This window comes from Heterodontus francisci, chromosome 14, assembly GCF_036365525.1.
Source record: "Heterodontus francisci isolate sHetFra1 chromosome 14, sHetFra1.hap1, whole genome shotgun sequence".
Classification (NCBI taxonomy): Eukaryota; Metazoa; Chordata; class Chondrichthyes; order Heterodontiformes; family Heterodontidae; genus Heterodontus; species Heterodontus francisci.
The window spans coordinates 61,507,476-61,528,257 of NC_090384.1; the positions used below are offsets into that span (position 1 = coordinate 61,507,476).

The window sequence follows — 20,782 nt, forward strand, 5'->3', positions numbered from 1 at the left end:
AGGGAGAGAGGAAGTATTAATGGGATTAGCATCCTTGAAAGTTGTTACATCACCAGGGCCAGGTGAAATGTACCCCAGGCTGTTGAAAGAAGCAAGAGAGGAAATAGTGGAAGGTCTGACCATCATTTTCCAGTCCTCACTGGATACAGGTGTGGTGCTGGAGGATTGGAAAACTGCTAACGTTGTACCTCTGTTTAAAAAGGGACCGAAGGATAGACTGAATAATTACAGGCCAGTCAGTAGTGGGCAAATTATTGGAATCAATTCTGAGAGACAAAATAAACTGTCACTTAGAAGGGCACACATTAATCAAGGATAGTCAGCATGGATTTGTTAAGGGAAGATCTTGTCTGACCAACTTGATCACATTTTTTGAAGAAGTAACAAGGAAGATAGATGAGGGCAGTGCAGTTGATGTGGTCTACATGGATTTTAGCAAGGCTTTTGACAAGGTCCCATATGGCAGACTGGTTAAAAAAAAGCCCATGGGATCCAAAGAAATGCAGCAAGGTGGATATAAAATTGGCTCAGTGGCAGGAAACAAAGGGTAATTGTTGGTGGGTGTTTTTGCAACTGGAGGGTTGTTTCCAGTGGTGTTCCACAGGGCTCAGTACTGGGTCCCCTGCTTTTTGTAGTTTGTATTAACGATTTGGACATAAATGTAGGGGGCATGATCAAGAAGTTTGCAGATGACACAAAGATTGGCTGTGAGGTTGATAGTGAGGAGGATAGCTGTAGGCTGCAGGAAGATATTGATGGACTGGTCAGGTGGGCAGAAAAGTGACAAATGGAATTCAACCTGGAGAAGTGTGAGGTGATGCATTTGGAGAGGGCAAACAAGGCAAAGGAATACATGATTAATGGGAGAATACTGAGAGGTGTAGAGGAAATGAGGGACCTTGGAGTGAATGTCCACATATCCCTGAAGGTAGCAGGATGGGTCAATAAGGTGGTTAAGAAGGCATATGGAATCCTTTCCTTTATTATCTGAGGTATAGAATATAAGAGCAGGGAGGTTATGCTGCAACTGTATAAATCGTTGGTTGGGCCTCAACTTGAGTACTGTGCACAGTTCTGGTCACCTGATTACAGAAAGGATGTAATTGCACTAGAGAGGGTACAGAGGAGATTTACGAGGATGTTGCCGGGACTGGAAAAGTGCAGCTATGAGGAAAGATTGGATAGGCAGGAGTTGTTCTCCTTGGAACAGAGAAGGCTGAGGGGCAATCTGATTGAAATGTACAAAATTGTGAGGGGCCTGGATAGAGTGGATGTGAAGGGTCTATTTACCTTAGCAGAGAGGTCAGTGACTAGGGGGCATAGATTTAAAGTTATTGGTAGACAGATTAGAGGGGAGATGAGGAAAAGATTTTTCACCCAGAGCATGGTGGGGGTCTGGAACTCACTGCCTGAAAGGATAATAGTGGCAGAAACCCTCAACTCATTTAAAAGGAGTCTGGATATGCACCTCAAGTGTCATAACCTGCAGGGCTATGGACCAAATGCTGGAAGGTGGGATTAGCCTGGGCGGCTCATTTTTTTGGCTGGCGCAGACGTGATGGGCCAAGTGGTCTCTTTTTATGCTGTAAACTTTCTATGATTCTATGATATAAAGGTTCACCATGACTTCATTGCTTTTGTACTCCATACCTCTACTGAGAAAGCCCAAGATCCCATATGCTTTATTTACTGCTTTTTTAATCTGTCCTGCCACCTTCAACAATCTGTGAACATATGCTCCCAGGTCCCTCTGCTTCTGCACCCCCTTTAGAATTGTATCCTTTATTTTATATTGCCTCTCCTACCAAAATGTTTCACTTCCCACTTCTCTGCATTAAATTTCATCTGCCACATTTCTGCCCATTCCACCAGCCTCTATATGTCCTCTTGAAGTCTATCACTACCCGCTTCACAGTTCATAACACTTCCAAATTTTGTGTCACCTGCAATTTTGAAATTGTTGCCTGTACACCCAAGTCTAGGTCATTAATATAGATCAAGAAAAGCTGTGGTTCTCATACCAATGCCTGGGGAACTCCACTATATACATTCCTCAAGGCCAATAAAACAATTGTTCACCACTATTTACTGTTTCCTGTCACTCAGCCACTGTCCTTTTTATTCCATGGGCTTTGCTTTGCTGACAACCCTGTTATATCGCACTTTATATTGACAGGCTAGATGCAGGGAGGATGCTCCTGATGGCTGGGGAGTCCAGAACCAGGGGTTACAGGGCTGGATTTTACCTGAAGTGAATGGGAATTTGCCACCGACTTAAAAGTCGGTGGTGAACCCGCTTCCACCTAGCCTGGGGATTCGTCCTGCATTTTACGGGTCCCCGGGCATTAATTGTTCCGAGGCAGGACTTCCACCCACTTGAGAGACGAAGTCCTGCCTCATTGAGCTGCCGGACAATCAGCGGGCCAGCAGCTCTTAGTCCCAGCTGCGCCACTGGGAACGGTGGCCACTGCTGGGACTGCAGCCCAGCTGACGCCATGGATCCAGGAGGGAAGGTAAGTTGGGCTTGCCTCACCAGGCAGATAGGTCCTTCCCTGGTGAGGCTGGAGTGATTGTTTGGGGGGAGGGTGGCGTCTTGGGTCCTGGGGTTGGGTTGGGTTGGGAGGTGGGGCGGCCCTCAATCGGGCACCCTGTGCCCGACTGCCATGGCCCACCCCACCAGTGCGCGGAAAGGCCGGCAGCTATCACTGGGCGGCCTTTCATGTCCCCAGCATGCCTGCTTACCACGGGTAAAATACCCATGGAGGCAGGCGAGGGCCCTTAAGTGGCCACTTAAGGGCCTTGATTGGCCTCGGGCGGGCGGGCTGTTTTCTCCCCTTGCCCGACCGCTGTAAAGTTGACCAGATGCAGGAGCGGGTCGGGTAGACCTCTCAGAGCCTCCCGCTCAATTTTACACTGCCCCCACTCCACCATCCGACCGAGATGAGGAGAAATTTCTTCACTTAGACGGTGGTGAACCTATGGAATTCTCTACCGCAGAAGGCAGTGGAGGCCAAGTCATTAAATATATTCATGAAGGAGATAGATATATTTCTTAATGCCAAAGGGATCGAGGGATATGGGGAGAAAGCGGGAACAGGGTACTGAATTAGACGATCAGCCATGATCTTTTTTGAATGGTGGAATAGGCTCAAAGGGCCGAATGGCCTACTCCTTCTCCTATTTTCTATGTTTCTATATGTTTATCAAATGTCTTTTGGAAGTTCATGTACACCACATTAACGCATTGCCCTCATTAACCTGTTAGCTCAGCAAATAATTCAATCAAGTTAGTTAAACACAATTTGCCTTTAACAAATCCATGCTGACTTTCCTTAATTAATCCACATTTGTCCAAGTGCCTGTTAATTTTGTCCCATGTTATCGCTTCTAAAAACTTTCCACCACTGAGGTTAAAGTAATTGGCCTGTAGTTGCTTTTTTGAACATTTGCAATTCTACAGTTCTCTGGCATCACTCCTGTATCTAAGGAGGATTGGAAGATAATGGCCAGTGCCTATGCAATTTCCACCCTGAATTACTTCCCTCAGTATCCTTGGATGCATCTGATCTGCTGCTGGTGACCTTTCGACTTTCAGTACAACCAGCCTTTCTAATACCTCCTTTTGATCAATTTTAGCCCATCCAGTGTCTCAACTACTTCATCTTTCACTATGACTTTGGCAGCATCTTCTTCCTTGGCAAACACAGATGCAAAGTACTTATTTAGTACCTCAGCCATGCGCTCTGCCTCTATGTGTAAATCCTCTTTTCGGTCACTAATAGTCCCCACTCCTCCTTTTATGACACTTTTACTGTTTATACACCTGTAGAAGACCTTTAGATTCCCTTTTATTTTAGCTGCCAGTCAAATCTCATACTGTTTGCTTCTCTTATTTCTTTTTTCATTTTCCCTCTAAACATTCTATATTCAGTCTGCTTCTCATTTGTATTATCAATCTGACATCTGTTATACACACCCTTTTTCTGCTTCATCTTACTCTCTCTTTTGTCATCCAGGGAATTCTGGCTTTGTTTGTCCTACGCTTCCCCCTCGTGGGAATGTACCTCGACTGTACCTGAAAAATCTCTTTAAAGGCAGCCCATTGTTCCATTGCAATTTTGCCTGCCAATCTTTGATTCCAATTTACCTGGGCCAGATTTGTTCTCACACCACAAAAATTGGCTCTCCCGCAATTAATTATTTTTACTCTGGATTGCTCCTTGTCCTTTTCAGTGGCTAATTTAAACCTTAAAATACCATGATCACTGTCTCCTAAATGTTCCGCCACTGACACTTAATCCACCTCATTCCCCAAAACCATATCAGGCAATGTCTCCTTCCTCATTTACCCTTTGAAGTGAATGTGAAAGTTCCCAGGGTAATATTCGCAGAAGAGAAGTTCTCCCCAGTCTTGGCTAATAGCTATCCCTCAACCAACAACACTGAAACACTATCTGATTAATATCTCATTGTTGATTGCGGGACTTTGCTGTGTGTAAGTTGGCTGCTTCATTTCCTATAGTACAACAGTGACTACACTTCATTGGCTATGAAGTGCTTTGGAATGTCCTGAGATTATGAAAGGCACCACATAAATGCAAGTCCTTTTTTAAATTTTGGATCTGCTGCTTCCTATCCAAGCACCATTTCAAACAATGTACACAACCCATTGGCCTTTTGCACACATACTTTCATTGTACTAAATCTGCATGGCACCCATCTAGAAGGTGGAGTAGACAGCTGAGGAACAGCAAATAGATGTTGAGGTATCCAGGCTGAGTTTCTACAGGGAATCAGCAGCCAGGGATGCAGATAATAGATCTATGAAAGCATTATGGATGCTTCATGGATAGGAACTGGTAGCATTCATAATAATGTTTCTGTGGTCAGTTACCAAAAGGATAATAATTGAACATACACCTTTTCTATTCATGAAGACCATTAGCTTGATGTGAAGACTACAATATCTACACAGGAACCGCTTGAGAGAAAATGGCTACTGGTGAAAGCTGCCTGCTCTGTCCTGCTGAAGGCTTCTTTCCACAAGCAAAGTGATGAAGGTGTTTACCTCTTGCAAACATAGCATTTATCAACTGCTAAGATGCATGTGTGCGCTCCAGGTTACCTGATGTGGCAGATGCCAACTGCAGTGGCTTAGAAGAATCCAATGAAATGAAAGTTTCATGTTGTGGTAACCGTCACTGGGTACCATACCTGATTCAGATGATCTCACAAGAACACAAGAATTAGGAGCGGGAGTAGGCCGTTTGGCCCCTTGCGCCTGCTCTGCCATTCGATAAGATCATGGCTGATCTGATTGTGGCCTCAACTCCATTTTCCTGTCTGCCAACCACCCCCCACCCCCCCATAACCCTTGACTACCTTGTCAATCAAAAATCTATCTAACTCAGCCTTGAATATATTCAATGACCCAGCCTCTACTGCTCTCTAGGGAAGAGAATTCCACAGACTAATGACCCTCTGAGAGAAAGCATTTCTCCTCATCTCTGTCTTAAGTGAGAGACCCTAATTTTTAAACTGTGTCCCTAGTTCTAGGCTCCCGCACAAGGGGAAACATCCTCTCAGCATCCACCCTCAGGATCTTATATGTTTCAATAAGATCACCTGTCATTCTTCTAAACTCAAATCCTTTCTTCCATTTTCATCAGCTTCTCCACCATGAAGCTCTCAAAGTCCTGCAGCGGAGGTTATGCTAAATCTTTATATAATACTGGTTAGTGAAAATGAGAATATGGGAGTGGAAAAAGCAACAGTACCATGGAGAAGTCAGGGAAATCAGTTCTCAGGACCCCTGTCTTCCAAAGCATATTCATCAGGAAGCACAGATCTTATATCTGTAGGTCATTGTGCAGCAGATGGCATGTCTCTACCATCTTATCCTGGGAAACAGAGGCAGTGAAGACAGGTCTCTTCTGACATGTCTAAGTACATGTGGAAGAGTTTCTGGATGTAAGTCCTGGGCTTAGTGATAGGCATGGACCGAATGCCTCAGTGGTCATCGTAACTGCATTTGTTTGTTCGAGGTCCTCCATTTTTTAAAAAAAAGATAATTCTCATGAAGTGCCAAACTAAGATATTTTTGCTGCTCTACTTATGTACATGTTTAAATCTATTTTTGGTGGTGGTTGAGGGAGAATTTGGGCAGTATTCTGGCAGAGTGCCCTGTTCTTACAGAATCATAGAATCATACAGTGCCATAGGAGGCCATTCGGCCCGCCATTTCTGTGAAGGTTAAGGGAAAATTTGGTAGAGGTGTTCAAAATTATGAAGGGTTTTGGTAGGTTATATAAAGAGAAACTCTTTCCAGTGGCAGAAGGGTCAGTAATCAAAGCACAGATATTTAGTTTACTTGACAAGAGAACCAGAGGTGAGATAAGGAAAAAAAAATTCAGTGAGTTGTTATAATCTGGAAGGCACTGCCTGATTTGGTGGTAGAAACAGATTTAATACTAACTTTCAAAAGGGAATAGGTTAGATACTTGAAAGGCTAACATTTTCATAGCTTTGGTGTAAAAGCAGGATAGTGAAACTAATTGTATAGCTCTTTCAAAGAGCCAGGACAGACATGATGGGCCAAATGGCCTCATTCTGTGCTGTATCATTCTATGATTCTATGATAATTGCAGAACACCTTCGAAATTTCTGCAGTCCATCAAAATGTCAGCATCCTTTGCCACTGCAAGACCAAAGCTGTCATAAATAGACAGCTGTTATTTTGAGATGAGCCACATCATTTCTAAAACCTCAAGCTAATCTTACTTGAGAATCTCATGGGTGTTATATATTAGGACTAGCTGGCAGAAAAAGCAGTCTTTGTGTTAAGAAGTAGTCGTAGATAGGAATAATGTATTTTTATTGGTTAAAACAAACATTGCTTGATCACATACAGTTGTGAGTTCATTCCTCGGTATGATTTCAACATTTGGGAGTTAGTCGATGGGAGGGTAAATAGAGACTCATGGCTTATAAAGAACCTTTACAGAAGATTTGGAGAGTGAGGGCTGTTGTGAAGATGTAGAGTGTCATTAACCAGAGGACACAATTTTAAGGTTACTTCAAAAGAACCAGGGGGGAGATCAGGAGAGCTTTTTTTATGCCGCACGTTTTTATGAACTGGAATGCACAACCTGAAAAGGTGGTGGAAGCAAATTTAATAATTTTCAAAAGGGAATTGGATAAATACTTGAAACTGCCTTGATGAAATTTGATCTCACTTTCTCTGGATGTCTACATTTATAAGGGAAACTGCCGATGTAAATTTGTTAATGTAATTGTAATTACATCTTCTTGTGAGTAGTGACTCAGGTTTTGCATATCAAAACTCCTCAACCTCGACTGCAGAGAAACAGCTTATGTTCCAATCAACTGTACTCCTCTATTTCCCAATTGCTGTAAGTTTTCTATTAGACTATAATATAAAATCAAATTATTTTATAAACATAAAAGCAAAATGTATTCCTTTAAAAGTGGGACTGAATATATCCATCTATAGATACATCTTATTAAAAAAATTAAACATCTCTGTGTCCTACTCTAATTATCCTCCGGCGTCTAACTCTGTTTTACCTAAAGATTACATTTATCTTGATTCTCCGGGGGGCGGGGGGGCGTAATTTTAAATTTGCCGATACTGTAAAAAGGGCAATTTTGGATTGGCTGCCTTTTAAACATCTCTTCTAATTGCTTTTCTGTTACCTAATATTCTCGCAGAAATATACTTAAAGATCTTAAAAAGTGCTATCATTGCACCTTTTATCACTGAATGTTAGAGAAAGGTAATTGTTAGATACAGAAAGCATTTAATAATTCAGATTCATGGAAAGCTATATGCAAAGATGATTTATGGTGCTGCGTTGAAAATGAACTTCTGTCAAACTGAGATCGAGGCCTCCTCGCAAAAGTTGACTCGATCGTAAATTTATCCTCAACATCAAAAATAGTGTAGAAAAAATTGAGTTTTTAATTAAAATAAACATTTCTTCCATTTTCATCAAAAAGATATACAAGATCGTTTCCTGGCAGTAGCAGTGAATTTACAAGCATTATCAGACATCAGTAATGGAATCTGGCTAGTCTTAAGAATGAAAAAGTAAGTTACAAACACTACTTAAGTTATGTGTGGAAAGAAATGATTAGGAGTAATTATAAGGCTTTATAAGAAAGCAACGACCATAAGCAAGCAAGCCAACATGAAGTGGCTATTTCCATAAATATAATTAGAACTGCTTTTGACTTTATAATGAGTGAATATTAGGGAAGCTGGATAAAAAAAGCTGGTAAGTTGCAATGGGAGCTGTGTAGAATATTAATAATGCATGGCTAAGTGGAAGCATTTGATTATAATCCTGTTATTATGTTATTATTTTATTGAGAAATATTACTAGAATTTTTTTCTGGAATGAAACCAGATGGAATTCATGTACTTCGTCTGCTCTGGCTCATCAGTATTTTGCCTAAAATACCCTGCTGTGTTGATTGACAGCGGACTGATTAAATTTCTTATTATGTAGCTAATTTCATATTTGATTTACACAGAATTGATCAGATGTATTAAAGAATAATCAAATAACCGAGCAAGGTTCATTTGTATTATTTGTGAAATCCACAATATAGGCCACGACAGCTCAGGCTGTTTTGATGCCACTTCTGTTAATAATACAATGAAAAAGACACAATTGCATAGTATAGTGCATTATCATGTATTTGACAAATGTCTCAAAGTGCTTCACATGCAGTGAACTACTGGACTGCAGTGACTGTAATGAAGGCAAGAGTGGCAGTCATCTGTAATGAACAACTAAAGTGTACTTTGGCTTTTGAAATTTCATAGTTAATGGGCCATAATTTGATGTAGGTGTGGATCTAATGGTGTTCGACTTGCCCTTGCATGTTTACGTTTTAACATTTTTTGCATGGCTAATTGCTAAAAGTGCGAGCTGATAACGATGAAGCATGGAAAACAGCATTTGGTATATGAGTGAACAAGGCAAGCAGCTGTGCAATCACATTGAAGGATTGTGAAACTAACAGTGCAAGGATTGAGAAGGAAGCATAAATTAAATGGTGTGAATTAAATGCTAAATCAGGTATAGAAAGAGAAATAAAGCAAAGAATGATTGGATTAACAGAGAGAAAAGATAGAACAAGTAAACAAAAATTTTTTTACATTATTAATATTTCTAACAAGCATTAAAATCTGAAGAAATGTAACTCTGCACTTGTAATAATTAATTTTCAGTGACAGAGAGGTTGGCTGACAGTAATTAACACTTAGCATATCATTAAAAGGGTAGTGGGACTGAAATGGACAGGATTTAGCTTTCTGTGGTGAGCTTAGTTCATATCTACCATGCAAATGCAACAACTTCACGCCTTAAAGAGTAGCTACAAGCTCTTCTCAAAGTCTTGTGCCAAGTTGGTGCCAGACTCCTCCATGCTCCTTGAAATTGAACAAAGGCTTTCTGGCAGGCTTTCCAGTGCACTAAACATTTGGGTGTGTACAACATTCATCTGTAGCCTGGAACATCTGAGTCATCAACTGAGTCCTCTGCAGCAGTGCGACCTCAGCCTCCCAGGAGCTGGCACCTGTGTTATCTTTTCCTCCTGTCCTGGTTCCTGTGCATGTGTGTCTGGTTTGTCACCAAGTGCAGATCCTTCCTCCATGCTATCCTCTAAATTACATGCACTATCAGTATCAGACCTGGTGGCTGCAACTGTAAAATCAAATGATGATGTGTCTTCATTATCACTGTCTTCCTACTCTTCCTCCACTTCCTGGGTAGGTTACAGTTCTTGGGTAACTGAAAGGAAAAAGGGACAAGGGCAGAGTTGTGGTGAGGGGAGAGGAGAAAGTAAGAAATGCATGCTTACACCTTCAGCAGCTTCTCAGTCAGAAAAGAGTGTGGGATGAAGAAAAAGTGAGATGTGAGAAGGAGGATTAGGTATAAGGATTCCATCATCTTCAATGGCTTCAACCCCACTGCTGGCAACAGCCTCAGCAATGGCCCTTCCAATATTGGCCAGCACTATCTCCTCCATGGGGGTGAGAATATTCATGTGCAGCTCTCCCCGTCCAGTTTGTTCTTGCTACCTCTGGATATATGCCAGTTTGACCTGCAAGAGAGAGGGAAGTGAGCCCATGAGTGTTGTGCATGATGTCCAGGTAATGTGACTGTCATGATTGAATAATTGCCTTTGTGTGAAAGCTGTGAGATGTTAATCTAAGGTGCTAACATTGCTAAGCGTGTGAGGGTGAGGTGAACCATATGAATGTTAGGTATGAGTCCTGATTGCTAGACATTGTTGGTAGCGGAGTGATAGGGATGTGATGAATTGAGCAGTTACTGATGCTAGTGATGTAGTTGGTAGGGTATGGCATTTGAAGATATATGCACTGACCTTGACCTCATGTATGAGATCATTAAACTACTTGTGACACTGCATTCAGGTCCTCAGGTCTAAACACCTGAAATTTACCTCTGCGGTTATCTGTTCTTACTACCTTCTCATTGTGTGCCTGGAAGGCCTCCTGGCCCCATGAGGATACAGGACATCTGTCCTCCTTTTCACCTTCTCCCCCAAGACTTCCAGTGCAGCTTCCAAAAACCTGGTTGCACAGTTTCTCCCATCGTCAGCCTTTTTTCGCTCTTTCCTAGGTTAGATTCAATTGCAGAGCAACTCCCAGCACCTGCTCCAGCCACAATGTACCTCCTCTTTAAGAGGTGCAGGCTAGCTTTAAGTAGTGTAAGTTAGTAACAATATTGGGCCCCTGCTGATGCATACAGCCAATGAACAGTACAGGTGGTGCTGGCTGCGCGCAGAAGTCATTATAATTAGCAGCCAGCACAAAGTTGACATACTGTCTGCATTACACTGAACGGGCGTGGGTTAATGGTGCATCGTGATCCCCGCGCCTGATTCAGGAGTTAACTGAGTTAACCCCCCCCCCCCCCCCCCACCCCGCGGTGTTTATTTATCACCTCTTCTGGGCAAACATGAACCTGGATCTAAATCTGTGCTATTAGCTTTTCCTTTCAGTTCTCTTTGTTGAAGTACTTGGATACATAGCTTTGATCAGCTGAAAGTCACATTCTGCACTTTTCTAGGCTGTTCTATTTGCTTTACAAAATTTTGAGTGCTGAAATGCCTTGAATTGTTCTTAAAGTAGGATGCTAGTGTCAATGCTGTAAACAAAACCCTCTAACTGCATATTACATTGATGGACAACCAGCAATAGCAATTTCAATACATGTGGTAAAAAGTCATTCCAAGCAAGGCAGTCCAGGTCCTATTGGATGCAATACACACTGACAGAAGAAATGGTTTTTGTCCGGGCTTTCAACAATAGCAGCGGCTCAACTGATTACACAAACTAGCTGTTGGAAGTCGAGGTGGCCATGTTTCTTTGCCACCCAAGGGCTGAGCAGCTCAAGTGTTCAAGCTGTCCCTAGATAGGCTAGAAAATAAATGTTGCTGTTAGTTTGGTGTCCACCTCCCACTGCAGCTCCCTGTGAAATAGTTACTGCTTGTGACTTCAAAACAATTGTGCAGTAATAATTTTGGTGCAGATCTGCCGCAATAGGATCTGCTCCACAAAATAAATGGAATTAACATACTTGGCTGTTGTCTCATTTGAAAGTTTATTTTATGAAGATTGATTACAAATCCTTTTCTGTGATGAGGATGTTCCCTGATGTGACTGTACTAACTGGCTTACTTTTGTATTTCTGTCACTGCACCTGGAGAATTACCAGAGTTTGGTAATTCAAAGGATTTATGAAAGAGTTTGCAAAAGTTTACTTAATTACTGTTAACAATTATATACGATTCCCACATTCTGATTGTGCACTACTGTGAGGGATAGTGCAGACTGCTGGCCTGTTTGTTAGTTCTCAGCCCATTTATGCTCTGCAACTTAGAAAGCTGGTTGACTCGTTTTGTGTTAGAGGTAGTTTGTGACTGTATGGTAATCAGGCAGAGAGCTGGCACTATCCACAATACAGCAGATGTGATAAGTGATCATATCCCTTAGCATAGAATAGATTGCAAAGTCCAGACTGAATACAGTCTGATCCACTTATGAGCATAAAATTCAGCTCCTCTATGCCAGTTCCTGTCAACTGTGTTTTGATGCACTTTCATTGTTTTTCTAAATGATTGTAGTGTGTAATTATTGCCGTGTGTAATAATTTTTATTTCCAGCACAAGAAAATAAACCTTTTTGACAGGGTCAAAAGAACAAATGAGCAGCTAGTTTATTTTGAATCGGTCAATGTGATTCAGTCAATTAGTCAAGGAATGTTGTATGAATACAACGGGCATTCAGCCTTACAATCACTAACAATAATTTCAATCTCCATATACTTTAAGGTTTTAAAATCAGAAAATCTTCCAAATACACAGCAGTTTGATTAACATCTAAAAGGTTACTGTTTTGGGATGACGCTTTATCAAAATTCTTTCTTATTTCTCCAGAAGCTACATCTAAGAATAGAAATAGTTAAATCAGCATAATCCAATCAGCAGTTGGATTATTGTAGATGCAAATTATAAAAGATTTCAGTTTGCAAATTGCTATGATATATCTAGGCTTAGGTTCCCAATGAAAGAATCTAGGTTTTAAAAGTTGAATTGAAGAACCTACAACTAATTTTATTTTCATATATAAAGTATCTGTAACCCTTCCAGGATAAATAACTTTACACCCAAAATCAAAATTACAGCAGCTACAAAATGCCAGAAAGTGGCAAATAAAGAGCCAATTGTTTTATTTAAATGGTTGGTGAGAAAGGGAGGGTGGTGGTTGGAGGGAGAAGGCTGAAAGACAGCTCTGGATCTTACTAGAAACGAAATCTGGCACCATCAACACTCACACCCTTATCAATAATTTCTAAATCCACCCCTACTGCAAACTGTGCTTTGTCTACTTTAGAGGGATCTGGGTGTCCTGGAGCATGATTCGCAAAAGGTTAGTATGCAGGTACAGCATGTAATTAGGGAAGATAATAGAATGTTATCATTTGGCACGAAGGGAATTGAATGCAAAAGTAGGGAGGTTATGTTTCAGCTATACAGGGCATTGGTGAGACCACATCTGGAGTACTGTGTACAGTACTAGGCTCCTTATTTAAGGAAGGATGTAAATGTGTTCGAGGCAGTACAGAGAAGGTTTACTAGACTAATACCTGGAATGGGTGGGCTGTCTTACGAGGAAAGATTGGACAGGCTAGGCTTGTATCCGTTGGAATTTAGAAGAGTAGGAGGTGGCTTGATTGAAACATATAAGACCCTGAGGGATCTTGACAGGGTGGATTTGGAAAGGATGTTTCCCTTGTGGCAGAATATAGAACTAAGGGTCACTGTTTAAAAATAAGGGTTCGCCCATTTAAGACAGAGATGAGGAGAAATGTTTTCTCTCAGAGGGTCGTGAGTCTTTGGAATTCTCTTCCTCAAAAGGTGGTGGAAGCAGAGTCTTTGAATATTTTTAAGACAGAGGTAGTACAAGGCAGAGGCTGCACAAAGAACAGCCAGGCGCTGCGCAAATGACTACTGGCAACACCTATGCAGTCATATTCAGCTGGCCTCTGACACCGGAAACATCAGAGGAATGTATGATGGCATTAAGAGAGCTTTTGGGCCAACCATCAGGAAGATCGCCCCCCCCCCCCTCAAGTCCAAACCAGGGGACACAATCACTGACCAACACAAGCAAATGGAGCTGGGTGGAGCACTACCTAGAACTGTACTCCAAGGAAAATGTTGACGCTGAGACCGCCCTCAGTGCAGCCCAGTCTCTGCCAGTCATGGATGAGCCGGACGAACAGCCAACAAAATCAGAACTCAGTGATGCCATTGATTCTCTAACCGGTGGAAAAGCCCCTGGGAAGGACGGCATTACCCCTGAAATAATCAAGAGTGCCAAGCCTGCTATATTTTCAGCGTTCTACGAACTGCTTTGCCTGTGCTGGAAAGAGTGAGCAGTACCACAGGACATGCGCGATGCCAATATCATCACTTTCTATAAGAATTAGGTTGACCACGGTGACTGCAACAACTACTGTGGAATCTCCCTGCTCAGCATAGTGGGGAAAGTATTTGCTCGAGTCATTTTAAACGGGTTCCAGAAGCTGGCTGAGCATGTCTACCTTGAGGCACAGTGTGGCTTTCGAGCAGAGAGATCCACCATTGACATGCTGTTCTCCCTTCGCCAGCTACAGGAGAAATGCCGCGAACAACAGATGCCCCTCTACATTGCTTTCATTCATCTCACCAAAGCCTTTGACCTAGTCAGCAGACATGGTCTCTTTAGACTACTAGCAAAGATCGGATGTTCACCAAAGCTACCAAGTATCATCACCTCATTCCATGACAATATGAAAGGCACAGTTCAGCATAGCGGTGCCTCATCAAAACCCTTTCCTATCCTGAGTGGCGTGAAACAGGGCTGTGTTCTCGCACAGTTTGGGATCTTCTTCTCCCTGCTGCTCTCACATGCGTTCAAGTCTTCAGAAGAAGGGATTTTCCTCCACACAAGATCAGGTGGCAGGTTGTTCAACCTTGCCCGTCTAAGAGCGAAGACCAAAGTACGAAAGTCCTTATCAGGGAACTCCTCTTCGCTGATGATGCTGCTTTAACATCCCACACAGAAGAGTGTCTGCAGAGTCTCATCGACAGGATTGTGGCTGCCTGTGATGAATTTGGCCTAACCATCAGCCTCAAGAAAACGAACATCATGGGACAGGATATCAGAAATGCTCCATCCATCAATATTGGCGACCACGCTATGGAAGTGGTTCAAGAGTTCACCTACCTAGCCTCAACTATCACCAGTAACCTGTCTCTAGATACAGAAATCAACAAGCGCATGGCAAAGGCTTCCACTGCTATGTCCAGTCTGGCCAAGAGAGTGTGGGAAAATGGCGCACTGACACAGAACACAAAAGTCCGAGTGTATCAAGCCTGTGTCCTCAGTACCTTGCTCTACGGCAGCGAGGCCTGGACAACATATGTCCGTCAAGAGCGACGTCTCAACTCATTTCATCTTCGCTGCCTCCGGAGAATCCTTGGCATCAGGTGGCAGGACCGTATCTCCAACACAGAAGTCCTCGAGGTGGCCAACATCCCCAGCATATACACCCTACTGAGCCAGCGGCGCTTGAGATGGCTTGGCCATGTGAGCCGCATGGAAGATGGCAGGATCCCCAAGGACACATTGTACAGCGAGCTCGTCACTGGTATCAGACCCACCGGCCGTCCATGTCTCCGCCTTAATGACGTCTGCAAACGCGACATGAAGTCCTGTGACATTGATCACAAGTCGTGAGAGTCAGTTGCCAGTGATTGCCAGAGCTGGCGGGCAGCCATAAAGACAGGGCTAAAGCACGGCGAGTCGAAGAGACTTAGCAGTTGGCAGGAGAAAGGACAGAAGCGCAAGGGGAGAGCCAACTGTGCAACAGCCCCGACAACCAATTTTATCTGCAGCGCCTGTGGAAGAGTCTGTCACTCTAGAATTGGCCTTTCTAGCAACTCGAGGTGCTGCTTCACAAGCCACTGACCACCTCTAGGTGCTTATCCATTGTCTCTCAAGAGAAGGAGACCAAAGAAGAAGGTAGATAGATTCTTGATAAGCAAGTGGGTGGAAGGTTATCGAGGGTCGGTGGAAATGTGGAGTAATCAGTTCAGCCATGAACTTACTGATTGGCGGAGTAGGCTCGAAGGGCTGAGTGGCCTACTCCTGCTCCTAATTCGTATGTTCGTTTGTATGTTCGTATGTACTTTAGCTCTTTCACCCTTCAGTAAGAATAATGGAATGGTTTGGTGTACCTGCAGCTATGTAAATGAAAGTTCCTTTATTTTTCTTGAAGTATTGCCGATGCCCCATTGCACTTTTAGCCTAAGTTTTTGTTTCCACATGTGCCAGAAGGCTCATATTTAGGGCTATTTTTGATCAGCTTTTTTGGGGGAATGTGTGCATCTTGAACTACTTTCTGGAGTACAGTGATCAATTGGCTGTTATGTCATTAGTAATGTAATTCATGGTGTAAGCTACTTCCTTTATGATTTAACCCAAAACCATGAAAGCTAAGGATGTTCTGATATTAGCACATGGTTGAACTTACAGTTGATATCTTTTGATCCACCAGGGATCGATGGTCCAGCTGCCTTTCAGGATGATGTCCAGGATGTGGGAAGTCAAATTCAGATTCTCACTGTTGGACAGTCCAGCAATGATGATAATATTGATGCAGACACTGCGGCCAGTGCACAGCAAGCAACAAAGCAGGACCTTCGAGTAACGATGCAGAAAAAAGGTGAGATAATTTGTAACTTGTCGAAAGGTATGTATTGAAACCTACAGTATCCTGCAAATAAATAGCCCAATTGAATGATTGTGAGGAAAAAAATTAGGTGGAGTGTAAAAACGGCTAGTGCCTGCTTTGGGCGACTCCAAAGACAAATTATTACCCCCCCCCACCCCCCCCTCCCAGTGTCAGCATTAAATACTCCAAAGTTAGAGATAACATGGCTAGATGCAGAATAAAGTTCCCTCTACTCTACCCCACCAAACCTCCATTGGCCCAACCTACCTAATTAATTCGTACGTTTTTATCATTTCTCACATCACAAGTTCTGCGGCTGCTCTGAGTGAAGGATTGCGGATGAATATTTAATTAATGATTGAATTATGCTAAAGCCCTAAGCCACTAGGAAGTAGGTCAATATTGCTCAAACTCAAAGCATGAAGGATCTTTTCATATAAGAGAAAGACCAGATTTCATCCCATCAGTTGGGTCTGGGTTTAATCCCAGTCCACAGATTTAAAAGTATAGCATTCTAACCCACTAAACCATTCACATTCCCAGCTTTGCTCTTCCATGACAGTTTAAAGTGATCTCTCTAATCATATTTAATCATAGCTACAAACAATATCAAAAGTAAGTACTGAGTAGTCTTGTGTTGTCAGGAACTTGCCTTCCAAGACAGATCCTATTGTCTTCAACATGTCAATTGCTACTGAGTCATGGCAATGTTGTTGACATTTATCTTGATTTCCCTGTTATTTTGGAGTTTTGAAAGTGGAGCCTCAGTCTACATCTGTTCTCTGTTAAACTCTTTTCTTCATACCTTATTAAGAGTAAGTCTCTGCAGGCACATATTGTAAGCTACTACAGCCCACATTTTATGCAGCATTTCAAATTTCTTTAGCTATTGAAGAGTCAATTGAAGCAGACAGGGCAAATACCCGATTGCACAGGAGAAAGAAGCTTTTAAAGATTCTTGAGGCAACACCTTGTGCTTAAACTCATCTCAATACATGTTACAAATTTATGCAAATTAACTTAAATTGATCCCACAACAAATTCTCCATTTTGATTTGCAGCCCAGTTCTTCATTCACTGTATGTTTTTTTTAAATGGTGCTGACAGGTCTGCTAGGTCTTCATTGATGAACTCCATCATTTAAAACTAGATTTACGTATTGGTAAGACTTGCATTTTAATTTAGCTAACTAGGCATTACGATTGCTGAATCCCTCACCATCAACATCCTTGGGGATCACCATTGACCAGAAGCCACATAAATATGGTGGTGACAAGAGCAGGTCAGAGACTGGGAATTCTGCAGCGAGTAACTCACCTCCTTACTCCCCAAAGCCTATCCACCATCTACAAGGCACAAGTCAGGAGTGTGATGGAATACTCTCCACTTACCAGGATGAGTGCAGCTCCAACAACACTCAAGAAGCTAACACCATTCAGGTGTTATGATCCCCATGGAGATCACAAACCAAAAGAATCCAATCTACCGACTGACCCCAATTTAGAAAAAACAGACAAGATTTCACTATTATAAATTTTACTTTTAACACTCAAACAAAAACCAACATAAATTAAATATGAATTGACAGTTAAATCATGGTCAACTTGTGTACACAGCTTAAAGAATATGCGTTAATTATCAGATAAAACAAAGATAGATTTCATAATTTTTCTGAGCTGTCCCCTCAGCAAAGATAGCACCAAGCAGTCACATAGTTCCGCAAAACCATGAACTTCTTCAGGTAGATGTCCAACTCCTGTCCTCCAAGATGCTGAAATGGAAGTAAAAGCTTGTTGTCGATAGTGAGCATTGCAGTCCGCCTTTAAACGTTTTGTTCTTGTCGCCTTTCGAACAACCCCGGTCCTACTCACAACAGTCTTGATGGAGTGGTTTCACTGTAGCTCTTTAGGCCACTGAAAACAGCTGTGACAAATCATATTTGCCAATGGCCAGCTCTCAGAATCAAGTCTTTGTTTTTAAAACAAACAGCTCCCAGCTTGTTTCAATTCAGCAGTCTTGAAAACCTTTTTTTAAACCATACCCTGCTGCTTGCTTCAACAGGCTGCAGAATGATCTTGTAAACTGAAAAACCTGAGCCCCAGTCTCATGTCTCTGGTCACACCTCTGATCAAAGGACTGTTTGTTTTAACTGGTTTCATTCAGTTCTGATTTCCCCAGAACTCTGAAGCTTTCAGCTTCATTTTTCAGTAAATGATCGTCTCAGAAAAAACACAAGCTTTGAACCTCAAAGCCAGTGCCTAGCAGTACATTCAACAGCTCAACTGTTCAGATAGCAATCTGCATACTTGGACACACAGGACAAAGCACCTTGCTTGATTGACACCCCATCTACCACCTTAAACATTCACTCCCTCCACTACTGGTGCACAGTGGCAGCAGCATGTATAATAGCTACAAGGTGCACTGCAGCAGCTCGCCAATGCTTCTTCATTAGCACCTTTCAAACCCACTACCTCTACCACCTAGAAAAACAAGTGCATCAGGCAAATGGGAACACCACCACCTACAAGTTCCCCTCCACACACTATCCTGACTTGGAACTATATCGCTGTTCCTTCACTGTTGCTGGGTCAAAATCCTGGAATTCCCTCCCTAACAGCACTGTGCGTACACCAACATCACATGGCCTGCAGGGGTTCAAGATGGTGGATGAAGGCTGCAGCAGAATGAAACCCCCAATCATCTTGGTTTCCCTGCTATTGGATCAAGATGTCATTCTTCCACGATACGTGTGGAAGCTGGTGTGCAACTGTTTCTCCATGTTAAAAGATGTCATGTACAGGCGTCTTCCACTCCGAGCACATATTCTGTTGAATGGATGTCCTCCAAAATTTGTTACAATCCTTCGCCATCTTCATGATGATATTCTAGCAGTGATCCTCAGCAATGGATCCATTACAGATGCCTTTGAAGTTAAAACAGGAGCCAAAAAAGGTTGTGTGATTGCCCCAACTCTTCTTTCGATCTTGCTAGCTGCCATGCTCCGTCAGATTAGAGACAAGTTCCCTGCTGGAGTGCAACTTATTTATTGAATGGACGATAAACTATTTAATCTCAGACGACTCCAATCAAAAACTAAAACCACCCCGACTTCAGTCATTGAGCTCCAATACACTGATGATGCTGCAGTAAGTGCTGTGGCGGAAACAGGTATTCAGAGAATCATCAATGTGTTTACTGAGGCATATGAGAAGATTGGACTTACACGGAACATTCAGAAGACCAAAGTCCTACATCAGCAAGCTCCAAATGCACACGCCCCAGCACCATTGATTAGGATTCATGATGAGTGCCTGGAAAATGTGAAACACTTACAGTATCTTGGAAGTTATCTTTCATAGAAGGCTGACATTAGCAAAGAAATCCAGCATTGCCTGAAATCTGCTGGTGCAGCCTTTGGCCACCTGAGGAAGCGAGTGTTTGAAGATCACAACATCAAAACTGAAACCAAACTCATGGTCTACCATGTGGTCGTGATCCCTATCTTACAGTACGGGGCTGAAACATGGACAACCTACAGGAGGCACCTCAAAGCACTGGAGTAATTTCATCAATGCTGCCTGTGGAAGATCCTGCATATCAAGTGGGAGGACAGGCGCACCAACATCAGTGTAGCTAACTATTTACAAGTCTTGCCTCTTGGTGCTACAGTTACAGAGTGACCCTGGCATGTAGTCACATGACTGCATCCTGGTACTCAGCTCCTGAGCATACAAAGATCTTAAAGGGACATCACTCTTAAAGGCAATCACACAACAGGCATTTTTTTGACATTCCTACCAGGAGTTCAGGGCAAGCACTGCTGAAGAGCCCTTGCAGGCATGATATGCCCACTCCAAGCAATGCAAATGAACTGGTCCTGCAGTTTGATGTGGCATTTCTTTCTTTGACTATGGTCAGATAGTGGGTCTGCTCTGCTGCACCAGTGGAGCAGGCTCCCAGGAATTTCAGTTGCTACAGCTAATTTTCCTCTCATAGTGCCTAGTCTACTGTCTTGTTTATCCGCTCTCATTGCTGTCTTAGTTTAAACATTCGCCCACTGCTCTAGTTAACTTCGCTATGAAGATACTGCTCCCAGCTTTATTCCAGTGTAGGCCAACCTATTGGTACAGCCAAATTCTGTACCAGAACTGGTCTTAATACCCTGGTACTCGATAACATCTCTCCTATGCTACACCTCTAACCACACAATTTTCTCCCTAATCCAATACTCCTGTACTAGCCAGTGCTGATACTGATAGTAATCCTGGAATTGCAATCTTGAGATCGTACTTTTTACTTTACTCGGATAACTGCTGGACCTAACTTTGCAGGATCGTAATCATATTCTTCCCAATGCTATTGGTTTTGACAAGAACCACAACTTCAAGCTGATCTTCCTCCTGCTGCAAGAGCCTCCAAATTTGCTCTTGTTACTTTGC

General features: G+C 42.6%; 1 protein-coding gene across 2 annotated transcripts in view; it reads left to right on the forward strand.

The window, feature by feature from the left end:
- The window catches only part of tub (TUB bipartite transcription factor), a 557,742-nt gene that overhangs the window by 479,348 nt on the left and 57,612 nt on the right, over window positions 1–20,782 (forward strand). For both annotated transcript variants that reach the window (XM_068046318.1, XM_068046319.1), the window contains exon 4: window positions 16,164–16,331. In XM_068046318.1, the coding sequence (XP_067902419.1) occupies window positions 16,164–16,331 (168 nt within the window). The remainder of the gene's footprint in view (window positions 1–16,163; window positions 16,332–20,782) is intronic.